The 18595-nt window shown below is 40.6% G+C and overlaps 1 protein-coding gene across 7 annotated transcripts in view; it reads right to left on the bottom strand.

Moving 5' to 3' along the window:
* The window catches only part of SUSD1 (sushi domain containing 1), a 206725-nt gene that overhangs the window by 116028 nt on the left and 72102 nt on the right, over positions 1-18595 (bottom strand). For all 7 annotated transcript variants that reach the window (XM_044271174.1, XM_044271172.1, XM_044271176.1 and 4 more), the window contains 2 exons: positions 1987-2166; positions 1268-1447 (listed from right to left, as the gene is read on the bottom strand). In XM_044271174.1, coding sequence (XP_044127109.1) covers positions 1268-1447; positions 1987-2166 — 360 coding nt within the window. The remainder of the gene's footprint in view (positions 1-1267; positions 1448-1986; positions 2167-18595) is intronic.

Raw genomic sequence — 18595 nt, forward strand, 5'->3', positions numbered from 1 at the left:
CAGTTTTTGCACTTTCAACCCTATACAAAGACCTGGTCTCCACTGCAAGAGAACTACCTCTTGGTGGTTCTCCATTAAGTGACAGCTGGCCCAAGTGAGTCAAGCAACACCAGTGTGTTGCAGCAAAGGGTTCAGGCAGAATCGTTAGTCCGTGGAAAAGCTGAGGTTGGAGCAGGCAGAGTACGTTCAATCCAGTAAACAGGCCAAAGGTCAGGGTGGCCAGTACAATGCAGTTAACCGGCAGAGGTCAGACTCAGAAAATCAGATATCAACATAAAACCTTACTGGGACTATCAAACTAGATACCCTTTTTGCTCAGGCACACTCCCTTAGAGAAAAATGCCTTAAATAAGCAGGCAGAAACTTGATTGGCTTTGTCTGCTGGGAAGGAGTAGGAAGATGTCAGCATGGTTCACTGAGAAAGCAAAAATAGCGAGAATTCCAGTGGCCCTGCCCCCCCAGGGGTGGGGAGCTTTTGGTAGGCACAGACCACTGGTGCTACAAAAGCTTCATAGGTATTAAATTATTTCAGAGACTTCAACAGAAATGTTATCACTCTGCTTAATTTGTAGCAGTGTGGATCCATGTAATTAAGGCACCTTTCCAGTTTAGAATAAATGAGGTAACTTTTGAAGGTTTGGATGTTGGGGGAGAGTCTGATGTGCTGGGGTAGTGAGTTCCAGAGTATGGGGGATGCATGGGAGTAATCCTGTAGGTGATCGTGTGAGAAACAGATGAGGAAAACAAAGAAGGAGTTCTTGTCAGGATCAGAGGTTATGTGTGGAAAGCAGGTCAGAGAAATAAGTAAGGGAACAGATTGTGGATGGCCTTATATGTAGTTGTTAGTATCTTGAACTGAATTTGCTGGGTAATAAGGAGCCAGTGAAGGGACTGGCACGGGGAACAGGCAGAGGAGAAACAAGGGAAGAGGCCGATTAACCTGACAGTGGAGCTGAGGATAGATTGGAGAGGTGCAAGAGTGCCAGATGGGAGGCCACAGAGGAATATGTTACAGTCGCCCAGGAGGGAGAGGACGTTTATAGTTATTAAATATTATTATTATATAGTTATTTTAAACATTTTAAAACCATTTACTGTGTTATAAGATGGTGTTAATTGACTAAATCCCTGATTAAGGTTACATTTCGATACACAGGTGAATTGGTTATACAGTATAACAATCAGCCTGTGCATTCTCAGGTGTAGTCTTTACCCACACTTGTATAAATTTAAATATATTTTTCTTCAACTTAGTAAAATACCATACCTGAGCAGGTCATATTCAGTCCTTCCCAAGTACCATTCTCAAGGCATACAGAAAAGTTCTTTCTGCCATTGTGGGTAAATCCAGGCTTACAGTGATAATAGACATAGCTCCCCAGGGTAGTCCGATTAGTCCACGTCCAATCAGCATGTTCAATCAAAAAAGGCATTCCACAGTCAACCTCTCCAATAGAAAACATACAATTATTTATACATTAAATGCAAAGCATAGGGCCACCACATTCCATATAATAAGCTGAAGGCTAAGTTCACATCTGCATCAGAGGCTCCATTTGGGGCCTCCATTGCAGACTCCATTAAAAATATTGGACAAAAAATTCCTACATGCATAAATATTTTGGCATGTAAAATGACTGACAGGAATCCGAGAGATTACATTATAGTCAAAACAACAGAATACTGGAAATCAATAGTGGCTAGTGTGATAGAAGCCTAGAAGGAAATTGAATATACAGTGCAAAGCAGACTAAGATACTTTGTAGAAGTCTATTTTACTTTTCACTCTTCTTAAATGCCATATTTTGCAAAATAATTTACTGATTGTCTCTGCTGAATGGAATGTATAACATTATCATATATGATCTCCCCATACAGCATTAAAAGACACAACTAGCTACATGATTATCTTCATAGCAGTGACACGTGAACTGGGGCATGCTGACCCCGAAATACATTGTCAACCTAATACAGCCCATACATTACCTGTACATGAAAAAGTTATGTTTTCCCATGTTTCATTTAAAGTACATCTTGACACATGCCAAATTTCAGGATTATAAAAGCCTTTCTGACATGTATATCGAACCTCACTTCCAAGATTTGTAGCTCCATTCCATTTCATAATTACATTTGAAAGTAATGGCGGTTGACCACAGTCTATTTCTTAAAAGGAAAAAAATATATACTTTTAGGCTATAGACAACATTAAAGCTTTTTTTTACTTATTTACATGAGTTGTGGGCGAAAACAGTTTTTAACCCCTTAAGGACCAAGCCAATTTTCACCTTAAAGGGATTCTGTCATGACATTTTAGCCCTATAACCTAAACATATGGCCAGGTCCGTACAAATAACATGTACGGCAGCGGCTTCGTTGAGTGAAGTGCGCATGTGCCTGGTTCGGGCACATGCACACTTAGCTCAATGAAGCCGCTGCCAGGAGTTTGCGGCGCATCAGGCTGAGCATAGTGCGCAGGCGTCGGATCTAGCAGAGGGCCAGCCGGATCTGGCGGAGGCAGCGCTGAGGTGAGGAGGGCGGCGATTAAGACTGGGAAGGAGGCGCTGGGCACCAGACGGCCGGGCACTCTGTATTAACTGACGTCCCCTTGGGCACCTTAGGTAGGCGATTGAGCAGTCATAAAAACCTGTTTTATGTGCTAATAGAGCCACAGGCAAATTTAATAAGTACAGTTTCGGATTCATGTTATTTGTACGGACCTGGCCATATGTTTAGGTTATAGGGCTAAAATGTCATGACAGAATCCCTTTAAGGACCAGCAAATCTGACATGTGTCACTTTATGTGGTAATAACTTTAAAACGCTTTTACTTATCCAGGCTATTCTGAGATTGTTTTCTCGTCACATATTGTACTTCATGACAGTGGTAAAATTAGGTTAACCACTTTACGTCCGCCCATAGGATATAAACGTCCTATGGGTGGACCTCTATTTCTGAAAGCACGTTTTAAAAGGTCCTTTCAGAAATAGCAGCTGCACGCTAACCGTGCAGCTGCTGATCGGGTTGCCCGCTGTCAGTGACAGCAGGGCAACCCAGAGATAAGGCAGGGACAGTTCCCAGGTGTCCCTGCCTTCTAGATCGCTGCAGACACAGCGCTCACCAAGCGCTGTGTATGCAGAGCAGGAAGCGCTATGCGCTTCCTGTTCCGGCCCGGCGGTCATGTGACCGCCGGGACCGGAGAGTGCAGGAGCACTGTGAGGTCTCTCACAGACCTCGATCAGCCCTGCACTGAGGCTGTACAGCTCAGTATTGCGCTGTACAGCCTCTCTGGGGGGTGTATTTCCACTGTAACTGGGGCTACTATGTCAGCCCCAGTTACAGGAGAAATCAACAGTGAAAAAGTAAAGCAAATGTCCCCCAGAGGTCTTGTATGACCTTATGGGGGACGAAAAGTGTAAAATAAAATAAAAAAAATAAAGGGTTGAAAAAATAAAATAAAAAAAAGGTTCACATGTAAAAAAAAAAGGTCCCCAAGTAAGGAATAAAAAATATAAATTTAAAAATAGAAAAAATAAAATAAAATAGACATATTTGGTATTGCTGCGTCCGTAAAAACCAGCTCTATAAAAATATCACATGAGCTAACCCCTCAGATGAACACCGTAAAAAAAATAAAAAAAACGGTGTCAAAACAAGCAATTTTTGTCACCTTGCATCACAAAAGGTGCAATACCAAGTGATCAAAAACGCGTATGTCCCACAAAATGGTACCAATAAAACCGTCACCTCATCCCGCAAAAAATGAGCCCCTACATAAGAAAATCTCTCAAAAAAAAAAAAACTATAGCTCTCAGAACATGGACACATTAAAACATAATTTTTTTGTTTCAAAAATGCTATTATTGTGTAAAACTTTAATAAATGAGAAAAAGTATACATATTAGGTATCGCCACGTCCGTAACAATCTGCTCTATAAAAATGTCACTTGACTGAACCCCTGAGGTGAACGCTGTAAAAATAAATAAATAGAAACTGTGCTAAAACAACCAATTTGCCCCATAAAGTGTTATAATGAATGATCAAAAAATCATATGTACCCAAAAATAGTACTAATAAAACTGGCACCTTATCCCCTAGTTTCCAAAATGGGGTCACTTCTTGGGAGTTTCTACTGTAAGGGTGCATCAGGGGGCTTCAAATGGAACATGGCATCTAAAAACCATGTGGAGTTCCTTTTCTTCTGCGCCCTGCCGTGTGCCCATACAGCAGTTTATGACCACATGTGGGGTGTTTCTGTAAACCGCAGAATCTGGGTAATAAATATTGAGTTTTGTTTGGCTGTTAACCATCGATGTGTTAAAGAAAAAATTGGATTAAAATGGAAAATCTGCCCAAAAAGTGAAAAATTTGATCTCCATTTTCCTTTAATTCTTGTGGAACGCCTAAAGGGTTAACAAAGTTTGTAAAATCGGTTTTGAATACCTTGAGGGGTGTAGTTTCTACAATGGGGTCATTTATGGGGGTATCCACTATGTAGGCCCCACAAAGTGACTTCAGACCTGAACTGGTCCTTATAAAGTGGGTTTTGGCAATTTTCTTAAAAATTTGAAGAATTTCTTCTAAACTTCTAAGCCTTCTAACGTCCTAAAAAAATAAAATGACATTTCCAAAATGATGCCAACATAAAGTAGACATATGGGGAATGTTAAGTAATAAATATTTTATGAGGTATCACTTTCTGTTTTAAAAGCAGAGAAATAGAAATTTAGAAAATTGCGAATTTTTAAAATTTTGGGGTAAATTTGGGATTTTTTCATAAATAAAAGGTGAAATATTTTGACTCAAATTTATGACTATCATGAAGTACAATGTGTCACGAGAAAACAATCTCTGAATGACTTGGATAAATAAAGGCGTTCCAAAGTTATTACCACATAAAGTGAGACATGTCAGTTTTGCAAAATTAGGCCTGGTCAGGAAGGGGGCAAATGGCCCATATGGGAAGTGGTTAATAAAAAAAAGTATTTATAAAAAATACCAGTTACCAAAAATTTGGAAAAATTAGCAAATTTGCAAATTTCAATGTCTCTACTTTTATGATAGATAGTAATAACTCCAAAAATAGTTATTATTTTACATTCCCCATATGTCTACTTCATGTTTAGATCATGTTATGAATGGCTTATTATTTTTGGGGGGCATTAGAAGGCTTAAAATTTTAGAAGCAAATCTTGAAATTTTTAAGAAAATTTGCAAAACCCCACTTTTTAACCTCTTCAGGACACATGATGTACCGGTACGGCATGTTGTCCTGGTACTTAAGGACACATGACGTACCGCTACGTCATGTGTATTTCCGATCCTCGCCGCCCGGCGGGCGGTGATCGGAACCCAGTGCCTGCTCAAATCATTGAGCAATCACCTTGGCTAAATGCGCAGGGGGGTCCCATGCCCCCCCCGTGTCGGCGATCGTCGCAAACCGCAGGTCAATTCAGACCTGCGGTTTGCGGCTTTACCTGTGGTTTGCGGCTGCGATCGGCGGTGCCATCGGGTCCCTATGTGGATGTATGCCTAAGGAAGTCATCGCGCTGCCTTCCGGTGATGAGCCTGTGAGATCCAGCCCCCTGGATCTCACAGGCCGGAAGCTGTATGAGTAATACACACAGTATTACTCATACAGCCAATGCATTCCAATACAGAAGTATTGAAATGCATTGTAAAGGGATTAGACCCCCAAAAGTTCAAGTCCCTAAGTGGGACAAAAAAAAAGTTAAAAAAAAGTTTAAAAAAAAAAGGTTTTCCCCAAAAACGTAATTTTCCCTAAATAAAGTTAAAAAAAATTGGTAGAAAATAGGAGGGGGGGAAGTGTACATATTAGGTATCGCTGCATCCGTATCGACTGGCTCTATAAACATATCACATGACCTGTGCCAAAACAGCTATTTCTTGTTACCTTGCCTCACAAAAAGTGTAATATAGAGCAACCAAAAATCATATGTACCCTAAACTAGTACCAACAAAACTTCCACCCTATCCAGTAGTTTCTAAAATGGGGCAACTTTTTTGGAGTTTCTACTTGGAAAAAATAGATTAAAATGGAAAATTTGCCATAAAAATATTAAATTTTGAAATTTCCTCTCCATTTGCTAATAACTCTTGTGGAACACCTAAAGGGTTAACGACATTTGTAAAATCAGTTTTGAATACCTTGAGGGGTGTAGTTTCTTATATGGGGTCACTTTTATGGAGTTTCTACTCTAGAGTTGCATCAGGGGGGCTTCAAATGGGACATGGTGTAAAAAAAAACTGTCCAGCAAAATCTGACTTCCATAAACCATATGGTATTCCTTTCCTTCTGCGCAATGCCGTGTGCCCGTACAGCGGTTTACGACCACATATGGGGTGTTTCTGTAAACTACAGAATCAGGGCCATAAATATTGAGTTTTGTTTTGCTGTTAACCCTTGCTTTGTAAAAGTAAAAAAAAATATTAAAATGGAAAATCTGCCCAAAAAGTGAAATTTTGAAATTGTATCTCTATTTTCCATTAATTCTTGTGGAACACCTTAAGGGTTAACAAAGTTTGTAAAATCAGTTTTGAATGCCGTGAGGGGTATAGTTTCTCACATGGGGTCACTTTTATAAAGTTTCTACTCTAGGGGTGCATCTGGGGGGCTTCAAATGGGACATGGTGTAAAAAAAAAACAGTCCAGCGAAACCTGCCTTCCAAAAACCGTATGGCATTCCTTTCCTTCTGCGCCCTGCCGTGTGCCCGTACAGCGGTTTACGACTATATATGGGGTGTTTCTGTAAAGTACAGAATCAGAGCCATAAATATTGAGTTTGGTTTGGCAGTTAACCCTTGCTTTGTAACTGGAAACAAATTATTCAAATGGAAAATCTGCCAAAAAAGTGAAATTTTGAAATTGTTTCTCTATTTTCCATAAATTCTTGTGGAACACCTAAAAGGTTAACAAAGTTTGTTAAATCAGTTTTAAATACCTTGAGGGGTGTAGTTTATAGAATGGCGTCATTTTTGGGTGGTTTCTATTATGTAAGCCTCGTATAGTGACTTCAGACCTGAACTGGTCCCTAAAAATTGGGTTTTTGAAAATTTCAGAAAAATGTCAAGATTTGCTTCTAAACTTCTAAGCCTTGTAACATCCCCAAAAAATTAATTATCATTCCCAAAATGATCCAAACATGAAGTAGACATATGGGGAATGTAAAGTAATAACTATTTTTGGAGGTATTACTATGTGTTATAGAAGTAGAGAAATTGAAACTTGGAAATTTGCAATTTTTTACACATTTTTTGTAAATTTGGTATTTTTTTTATAAATATTCTTTTTTTACTTCATTTTACCATGAAGTACAATATGAAGTACAATATGTGACGAAACAATCTCAGAATGGTCTGGATAAGTCAAAGCATTTTAAAGTTATCACCACTTAAAGTGACACTGGACAGATTTGCAAAAAATGGCCTGGTCCTTAAGGTGAAATAAGGCTGTGTCCTAAAGGGGTTAAGGACAAGTTCAGGTCTAAAGTCACTTTGTGAGGCTTACATAATAGAAACCACCCAAAAATAACCCCATTTTAGAGACTACACCCCTAAAGGTATTCGCAACTGATTTTACAAACTTTGTTAACCCTTTAGGTGTTCCACAAGAATTAGGCTAGGTCTACATGACGACATTTGTCGCGCAAAATTTTGTTGCTCGACAATTTTTATGATAGTCTATGATGTCTGCACTGCAACATGCGACATGCTGCGGCTGCGACGCTACAGTCGCCAAAAATCCATTTGAAATGTATTTTTCAGCGACTGTCGCGTCGCAGTCGCAGCATGTCGCATGTTGCAGTGCGACACCATAGACCAGGCATGTCCAAACTGCGGCCCTCCAGCTGTTGCAAAACTACAACTCCCAGCATGCCTGGATAGCTTACAGCTATTAGGGCATGCTGGGAGTTGTAGTTTTGCAACAGCTAGAGGGCCGCAGTTTGGACATGCCTGCCATAGACTATCATTAGAAGAATTGTCGCGCAACATTGGAGCAACATCAATGTCGCACGACACAGGTTGCAGTGTAGTTGTGCCATATGTGTCGCGTGATGTATTGTCACGCGACACATGTCGTCGTGTAGACCTAGCCTTAATGGAAAATGGAGATGAAATTTCAGAATTTTACTTTTTTGGCAGATTTTCCATTTTAATCAATATTTTTCCGCTAACAAAGCAAGTGTTAACAGCCAAACAAAACTAAATATTTATTGCCCTGATTCTGTAGTTTACAGAAACACCCCATATGTGGTTGTAAACTGCTGTACGGGCACACGGCAGGGCCCAGAAGGAAAGGAACGCCATATGGTTTTTGGAAGGCAGATTTCACTGGGATAATTTTAAGCTGCCATGTCACATTTGAAGACCACCTGATGCACTCCTAGAGTAGAAACTCCCAAAAAATTACCCTATTTTGGAAACTACGGGATAAGGTGGCAGTTTTGTTGGTACTATTTTAGGGTAGATATGATTTTTGGTTGCTCTATATTAGACTTTTTGTGAGGCAAGGTAACAAAAAATAGCTGTTTTTGGCACCATTTTTATTTTTTGTTATTTACAATGTTTATCTGACAGGTTAGATCATGTGGTATTTTTATAGAGCAGGTTGTTACAGACACAACAATACCAAATATGTATACTTTTTTTAGTTGTTTGTTTCAGTTTTACATAAGAAAGCATTTTTGAAAAAAATCATGTTTTAGTGTCTACATATTCTGAGGGCCATATTTTTTTTTTTTTTTTTGGGCAATTGTCTTAGGTAGGAACTCTTTTTATGTGGGATGAAATGACGGATTTGATTGGTACTTTTGGGGTGCATATGACTTTTTGATAGCTTGGTATTACACTTTTTGTGATGTAAGTTGACCAAAAATGCATTTTTTGACACAATATTTATTTTCATTTTTTTTAAGGTGTTCACATGAGAGGTTAGGTCATGTGATATTTTTTAAACAGCAGGTTCTTACGTACGCGGTGATACCCAATATGTTTTAGTGTCTCCACAGTCTGAGAGCCATATATATTTTTTTTTTTGGGGGGGGGCAATTGTCTTAGGTAGGGGCTCACTTTTTGTGGGATGAGGTGACAGTTAGTTTGGTATGATTTGGGAGCATACGCTATTTTTGATCGCTTGGCGTTGCACTTTTAGTGATGTAAGGTGACAAAAAAATATTTTTTTAGCACAGTTATTTATTTCTTTTTTTGACGGTTTTCACCTGAGGGGTTAGGTCATGTGATATTTGTATAGAGCCGGTCAATACAGACGTGGCGATACATAATATTTTAATTTTTTAATAGGGAAAAAAAGAAAAGTACTTTATTGGGAAAAGGACACTATTTTTTTTTTTTTACTTGAAACTTGTAATTCCTTTTGTAAAACTTTATTTTTTTTTAACTTCTTGTTTCACTTTTTTTTGTCCCACTCTGGGACTTCATCTTTTGGGGGTCTGATCCCCTTTACAATGCACATCAAGGGTTAATGCGCCTGCATCTGTGTGTTTTCACATACAGCAGGGGTCCGGTTATCAGTGACTGCCGGACCCCTGCCGCGGATCAGCGCGCAGCTCCTGCCCCGCCCGATCAGCCCGCCGTGCATGTACGGTGGAATGCGGTCTGGCACTGCTTTACCTGCCATTCATGTAGGGCAAAATGCGTTAAGGGGTTAAAGTAGGTTTTTAGTAAAAATATTGCTTGCAGGTCCCCTCACAGTTGTGGCAGCATTTTCAAAGTGTTTAAACTCCTGGACACAGATATGTACAGTATATCTGCTCTTATTCTGTATATATGGACACAGCACAGTACCACTTCTCTTGTGTTGTATACTGGGTTTACTTCTCAGTATCTGCTCTTATGCTGTATATATGGACAATGCACAGTACTATCTGTCTTGTCCTGTATACTGGGGGTAATTTTCAGTATCTGCTCTTACTCTGTATATATGGAGATTACATAGCACCACATCTCTTGTCCTGTATACTGGGGGTAATTTTCACTGTCTGCTCTTATTCTGTATGCATAAACACTAAAGTACCACTTCTCCTATCCTTTATACTGTGTGTAATTCTCAGTATCCTCTCTTATTCTGCACATATGAGTGCTGCACAGTGCAACTTTTCTTGTCCTGTAAACTGGGTGTAATTCTCACAATTTGTGCTCACTCTTTATATATGGAGACTGCACAGTACCACTTATATTGTCATATATTGGGTGTAGTTCTCAGCATCTGCTCTTATTCTGCACATGTCTCCTGTCCTTTATACTGGGTATAATTCTCAAAATTTGCTCTCAATATGTATATATGGACACTGCACAGTATCACTTCTCCTATCCTTTATACTGGGTGTAATTCTCAGTACCTGCTCTTATTCTGCATATATGGACACTGCATAGTACCACTTCTCGTGTCCTGTATACTGGGGGTAATTTGCAGTATCTGATCTTATTCTGTATTAATGGACACTGCACAGTATCACTTCTCCTATCGTTTATACTGGGTGTAATTCTCAGTATCTGCTCTTATTCTGTATATATGGACACTGCACAGTACCACATCTCTTGTCCTGTATACTGGGGGTCATTCTCAGTATCTTCTCTTATTCTGTATATATGGACACTGCACAGTATCACTTCTCCTATCCTTTATACTAGGTGCAATTCTCAGTATCTGCTCTTATTCTGTATATATGGACACTGCACAGTATCACTTCTCCTATTGTTTATACTGGGTGTAATTCTCAGAATCTTCTCTTATTCTGTATATATGGACACTGCACAGTACCACATCTCTTGTCCTGTATACTGGGGGTCATTTTAAGTGTCTGTTATTATTCTGTATGCATGAACACTTTAAAGTACCATTCCTCTTGTCCTGTATACTGGGTGTAATTCTCAGTATCTGCTCTTATTCTGTATATATGGACACTGCACAGTATCATTTCTCCTATCCTTTATACTGGGTGTAATTCTCAGTATCTTCTCTTATTCTGTATATATGGATACTGCACAGTATCATCCACTTCTCCTATCCTTTATACTAGGTGCAATTCTCTGTATTTGCTCTTATTCTGTATATATGGACACTGCCCAGTACCACTTCTCTTGTCCTGTACAATGGGTTTAATATTCAGTATCTTCTCTTATTCTGTATATATGGGCACTGCCCAGTGCTACTTCTCTTGTCCTGTATACTGAGGATAATTCTCAGTATCTGCTCTTATTCTGTATATATGGTCATTACACAGTACCACTTCTCTTGTGCTGTACACTAGGTGTAATTCTCAGTATCCGCTGTTATTCTGTATATATATAAACACTTCAGAGTACCACTTCTCATGTCCTGTATAAAGGGTGTAATTCTCAGTGTCAAATCTTACTCTGTATAGAAACACGCTGCACGGCACCATTTGTCTTGTTCTGTATGTTGGGTTATGGGGTCTGTACCTGGTTTAGGGAGGGATCTGGGGTTTATATTTATGCAGAGATCTGGGTTCTTTATTTAGTCTAAGATCTGTATTTTAGTGTCTGGTCTAGGCTTTGTGTTATTTTAGGGAGTCTGGTCTAGGTCTTTATTGACTCTGGGGGGTCTGTATTTATTTAGATGGGGTCTGCTTATGGGATCTGGTGTGTGTATTTATTTTAGGGTCTGGTCTGGTTTCTATTCTATTCTAGGGTGTTTATTTGAGCTTAGTTGTTGGTATTGGAGTCTGGGCATGTTTCTGTATCGTTTGCAGGTTTGTATTGCATTTACCTGTATAATGGTGTCTGTTCTGGAGCCTGTATTTAACCCCTTCAGGACACAGCCTTTTTCACCTTCCTGACAGAGCCTATTTTTGCTCATCTCACATGTGTCACTTTATGTGGTAATAATAAGTGATTCTGAAACTGTTTTCTCATGACACAATGTACTTCATGTTAAAGGTAAATTTAAGTTGATGTTTTACCTTTATTTATAAAAAAAAGTCTAAAAGTTATGGAAAATTTTGAAGAATTCGCTTTTTTCAAAATTTTAATTTCTCTTTTTTAAAGACAGATAGTGGTACCTCATTAAGTAGTTATTAATTAACATTCACCATATGTCTACTTTTTGTGTGGTCATAAACTGCTGTATGGACACACGGCAGGGCTCAGAAGGAAAGGAGAGCCATATGGTTTTTGTAGGCAGATTTTTCTGGAATGGTTTATGGGTGTCATGTTACATTTGAAGGCACAGTAAGGTACCCCTACAGTACAATCCCCAAAAAAGTGACCCCATTTTGGAAACTACATCTCTCAAGGAATTTATTGAGAGATGACCATTTTGACTCCACAGGCTTTTAATAGAATTAAGAAACACTTGGATGTAAAAATACAAATTTTCCTTTCTTACAATAAAATGTTCCATAAGCTCCACATTTTTCATTTTCACAAAGGTTAACAGGAGAACAAGCACCACAAATTTTGTTAAGCATTTTCTCCTGAACACAGCAACAAGTATAGCCATTTTCTGACAACCATACATTATATTTTTCTCTCAATGGAGCTTTATCATTGGTTCTATTTTGGGGTACATACAACTTTTTGATTACTTTTTATTTAGCTTATTGGGAAGCAGGATAAAGAAAACTCTGCCATTGCTTTTTGGGATTTGTTATTGCAGCGAGCACCTGAGGGAAAAATGACACATTATTTTTATTCTGCTGGTGAGTACAATTACAGAGATACCAATTTATATACACTGAACAAAAATATAAAAGCAACACTTTCAGTTTTGCTCCCATTTTGCATGAGCTGAACTCAAAGATCTGAAATATTTTCTACATACACAAGAGACCCATTACTCTCAAATATTGTTCACAAATCTGTCTAAATCTGTGTTAGTGAGCACTTCTCCTTTGCCAATTTAATCCATCCCATCTCACAGGTGTGGCATATCAAGGTGCTGATTAGACACCATGAATATTGCACAGGTGTGCCTTAGACTGCCCACAATAAAAGGTCATTTTAAAATGTGCACAGTTTTGCCTTACTGGGGGAGGGGTGGGTCAGAAAACCAGTTAGTATCTGTTGTGGCCACCATTTGCCTCACGCAGTGCAACACATCTCCGTCGCATAGAGTTGATCAGGTTGTTGATTGTGGCCTGTAGAATGTTGGTCCACTCCTCTTCAATAGCTGTGCAAAGTTGCAGAATATTGGCAGGAACTGGAACACGCTGTTGTATACGCCAATCCAGAGCAACCCAAACATGCTCAATGGGTGACCTTTTTCAGGGAGTATGCTGGCCATCCAAGAACTGGGATGTTTTTAGCTTCCAGGAATTGTGTACAGATCTTTGCAATATGGGGCCGTGCATTATCATGCTGCAAAATGAGGTGATGGTCGTGGATGAATGGCACAACAATGACCTCAGGATCTCGTCACGGTATCTTTGTGCATTCAAAATGCCATCAATAAAATGCACCTGTGTTAGTTGTCCACAACATACGCCTGCCCATTGTCACGGTGGGGAGTGGGGAGTGGGAACCCCCCACCGTACAATGTCAGATATAAAGGAGAAGCAGCAACGCCAGGACGCTGGAATCAGGGAGCAGGTCACCTCCTAAAGTGTCCATAATCCTCAGCCTAACTCCTCACTGTATGAACGGACCTGGATGGTAGGATGGCTCATACGAGGATACCTTTGGCCCTGAGTCAACCTGATAATCCCTGACATAGGAGCAGGGGAGAGACGACCTGTTCTTCCCAGACACAGATGAACAGAAGTCTCAAATGGCCTAGCAGCAGGGAAAGGAAAAGACCATATGCAGGTAAGAACACCAGAAACACACTTACCGGCCGCAGCCACCACGACTGGAACCCATGCAAAAGTACAGGTGCCCACACACCAAATAGGACACCGTACAAAAAACACCACACACAGGTATCCAGCACTCCTGATTCTGCCTGGGCTCGAAACAGCAAGGTGCACTGCAGCCCCAGGCAGCACTGCATACAGACTTATGGTTCACCCCTCCGGGAAACCAGCCTCCTTCTGGAGGTACAACACACACACAGGGTAATGTCTTGCACACATGAAGGGACAAACACCAACAACATCCCAGACATGTAACAACAAACAAGACGTACAACAAACCCTGAACATAAACCCACACCAAACATACAAGTGAGGTTGGGTACATAGAGGATAAGGGAGACAAAGGAATGACATCGCAGACTGGAGCAGAGCTCCAGCACAAATGACAGCTGAAGTACAACTGACTCCAGCCAGAGAGCCACAGGGGATAAAACCCTAGTGGCCACACCCAGTCAAGGAGTTAACCCTTCCAGCAACAGACAGAGGGAGGATACCACTAAAAGGGGAAGTGCACACACCAGCCAACAAGCAACACGTTACCACAGGCAACAGCATGCGTGGCAACCATGTCACGGCACACACAGCAACAGCCGAGACACTGCCACCACATGCCATAAAAGCAACACATTGCCCAGGGCAATTGCAAGCGTGGCAAAAGTGTCACGGCCCACACAGCAAAGGCTGTGACACCCATACCATAACCCCACTGCCACCATGGGCCACTCGATCCACAATGTTGACGTCAGCAAACCGCTCACCCACACAACACCACACACGCTGTTTGCCATCTGCCCTGAACAGTGAAAACCAGGACTCATCCATGAACAGAACACCTCTCCAATGTCCCAGAAGCCATCGAAAGGTGAGCATTTGCCCACCCAAGTCGGTTACAACAACAAACTGCAGTCAGCTCCAGAACGAGGACAATGAGCATGCAGATGAGCTTCCCTGAGACGGTTTCTGACAGTTTGTGCAGAAATTCTTTGGTTGTGCAAACCGATTGTTGCTGTAGCTGTCCTGGTGGCTGGTCTCAGACGATCATGGAGGTGAACATGCTGGATGTGGAGGTCCTGGGCTGTTGTGGCTACACATGGTCTGCGGTTGAGAGGCCGGTTGGATCTTTGGAGGCGTCTTATGGTAGAGAAATGAACGTTTATTGCAAGGGAAACAGCTCTGGTAGACATTCCTGCAGTCAGCCTGCCAATTGCACGCTCCCTCAAACGTTGCGACATCTGTGGCATTGTGCTGTGTGATCAAACTGCACATTTCAGAGTGGTCTTTTATTGTGGGCAGTCTAAGGCACACCTGTGCAATATTCATGCTGTCTAATCAGCACCTTGATATGCCACACCTGTGAGGTGGGATGGATTATCTCAGCAAAGGAGAAGTGGTCACTAACACAGATTTAGTCAGATTTGTGAACAATATTTGAGAGTAATGGGTCTTTTGTGAATGTAGAAAATGTTTCAGATCTTTGAGTTCAGCTCATGCAAAACGTTTTGCCACTGTTACACAAATCATACAAAAAAAAAAAAAAAAAAATCCATATATTTATTTTTCTGCCAATCATCTTGTCTGGGGGCAAATTTTTCCCGAAATTAATTGATGTTTTCATTGGTATCATTTTAAGGTACATAGTACTTTTTTACCTTTCACTATTACACTTTTTGCAAGGCAAGGTGATATACACTTTTTACAGCATTTACCTGAAGGGATAGACCATTAGATATATTTATAGAGCAGGTCATTACGGATGCAGTGATACCTAATATGTCTAGTTTTAATTTTAAATTTGTTTCAATCTTACACATTAAAAGCATTTTTGAAAAGCCAGAGAGACATATTTTTTTTTTATTTTTGTGTATATCGTTTTGTGTAGAAGCTCATTTATTGCGGGCTGAGGTAACTTTTTAGTGGTACCATTGTGGAGTACATTGTACTTTTGGATGGCTTACTACTACACTTTTTATACAGCAAAGTGACCAAAAAATGGCAATTTTTTGCGTGCTTTTTATTTATTTAGTTTTTTTACCGCATTCATCTGACGGGGTAGATCATTGTGATATTTTTATAAAGTCGATCATTACGGATGCAGTGATACCTAATGTGTAATACCAGTGTACTACCAGGGGACTAGGTCTCACGGGCTTCCATAGAAGGCAAGTCCCGATGCCTGTAAAAGGCATCAGGCTGCCTTCCCAGCCATCAGGTCCCCATCAGTGCAGATCCAGGACCCGATGGGGACCGGGAGGGAGCCCCCTCCCTCCACACAGCTCGTACATGCCATGGTCAGCGCTGACCGCAACATTTGAAGGATAAAAGCTAGTCAATAAACCAATGCTGGTGTATACAGCAGGAGCTCGGCTGTCAGGAACAGCCAGGCCCCTGCCGCTGATCGGGCGGGCACAGCTCCTGCACCCACCCAATCAGCGCTCTGTACCTGTACAGCAGCCGTTATGAAGTCACTTACTGCTGTGCCGTACATGTATGGCGGATGTCGAGAAGGGGTAAATATGCAAGCATGGTGCCTGCCCTGAAGCACATTTCAGAAAAAACCTGAGTCGGGGAAGGAATTAACCATCACATGCTACTTTACTGGCAGCAAGTGAGGTTGCATGTTTTGCATATTACCCAATATTTCAGGTATATGCTCTTGACATTGTATTGTACTAGACTGACATCATTTATATTATGGCATTATAGTGGGCATATTTCTAAACAGTCTTTGTACCCTGGCGATGTTGACAGGGAGAGACCTGTCAAGCTATGGTTAGGGTTAGCCAGATGGAAAGCCGTCCCTGTGACTGATCACCCATTCCCAGCTAATTTTTACAGTATTGTAGAAAATTTAGAAACTGTGTTTGTTGCCCATAGCAACCAGTCACAGCACATCTTTAATTTCATATTTTGCATTTTGTGTTGTGATTGGTTGCTATGGACAGCAAATAAAAAAAATTATTTTACACAATTTCATAACTCTCTGCCTATGGTTCCAGGGTAAAATATAATTGTTTGTAACCAAGGAGCATGTCAGGGTTTCATACTGCTTGTGGTTTTGTTTTGCAAAATGTGAATCTCTTCGCAAGTTCCCTTCAATTGACTATGAAGACATCAGAAGAAAGGTCCAATGTTCGGGGGGAGGAGGGCACTCATGAAATCTTTCTAGCTGGCAATGCATATCAGAGCAAAAACCAAGCTATGAGAAAAGAAAGAACTGCCTTTAGAGCTCAAAATCAGGATTGTGTGGAGGCACAGATCTAGACAAGGGCACAAAACATGTCTGCAACACTGAAAGTTCCCAAGAGCACAGTGTCCTGCATAATTCTTAAATGGAAGAAGTTTGGATCAACCAGGACTTTTCCTAGAGCTGACCGCCCCACCAAACTAAGTAATTAAGGGGGAAAGGTCCTTGGTAAGAGAGGTGTCAAGAGCCCAATGGTCAATCTGGCTGAGCTCAAAAGATCCTGTGTGCAGATTGAAGAAACGTCCAGCACTGAACCAATTTGGGCTTTATGGCAGAGTGGCCAGAAATAAGCCTCTCTTTAGTAAAGGAGTAAAAGAGTTTTCAACAAAAAAAAATCATCTAAAGGACTTTCAGACTGTGAGAAACAAGATTCTCTGATCTGATGAAACCAAGATTAAGTGTCATGTTTGGAGGAAACCAGGCACTGCCCAATAACATCCCTACAGTGAAGCATGTTGGTGGCACCATCACACTCTGTAGTTGTTTTTGAGTGGCTGAGACAGAGAGATTGATCAGAGTTGAGGGAAAGCTGAATGGAGCAAAGCACAAAGATATTCTGAATGAAAACCTGATCCATTGTGCTCTGGACCTCTGACTGAGCTAAAGGTTTGCCTCCAACAACACAATGATCCTAAGCACACAGCCAAGAGAATACAGGAGTGGCTTAGGGACAAATCTATGAAAGTCCTTGAGTGGCCCATTTAGAGCCCTGACTTGAATCAAATATCTCTGGAGAGACCTGAAAATTGCTGTCCCTCAATGGTCCCCTTCCAACCTGACAAACTTCGAGAGGATCTGCTGGGAACAATCACAGAAAATCCCCAAATCTAGGTGTTCAAACTGTGTGGCATCATACCCAATAAGACAAAAGGCTGTAATTACTGTGCTTCAGGTAAGTACTGAGTAAAGGGTTTGACTACTTATATCAATGCAATATTTTAGTTTTTCCTTTTCAATAAATTAGCAAAGATTTCGAACATTCTGTTTTTACTTTCTCAGTGCAGAATGATAGGGAAAAATTTCACTTACAAGCCCACAAAATAAAATGTAAAAAAGTAAAATGATCTGAAGACTTTCTGAATGCATTGTATAATATAGGTGTATTTCTCCATATTTTTCTCTCCTATAAGGGTGCTGCCACATGTTCAGGTTTCTTGATGCAGTTTTGGAAGCCAAAATCAAGAGTGAATCAAGAGTGAATCATAAAAGAAGAGAAAGTATAAAAGACAGATAGGACTTCTTTTTTTTCAATTCACTCTTTGTTTTGGCTTCCAAAATTGCATCAAGAAGCCTGAATGTGTGGCCAAACCCAAAGATACTGCTCTACGTTTGAAGTGTATTGTATAATCATATATATACACAAAACGCCTACACACAACACTACTGGCAGCTAGTGTGGTGCACAGTCTGAACATGACTGAGCATGTGCAGAGTGCAAGAAATGACCCATGCTTTTAGCAGAATAGAGTCAGACACATTAGGACATCAGTAAGGCC

The sequence above is a fragment of the Bufo gargarizans genome, chromosome 1 (genome assembly GCF_014858855.1).
Source record: "Bufo gargarizans isolate SCDJY-AF-19 chromosome 1, ASM1485885v1, whole genome shotgun sequence".
Taxonomy (NCBI): domain Eukaryota; kingdom Metazoa; phylum Chordata; class Amphibia; order Anura; family Bufonidae; genus Bufo; species Bufo gargarizans.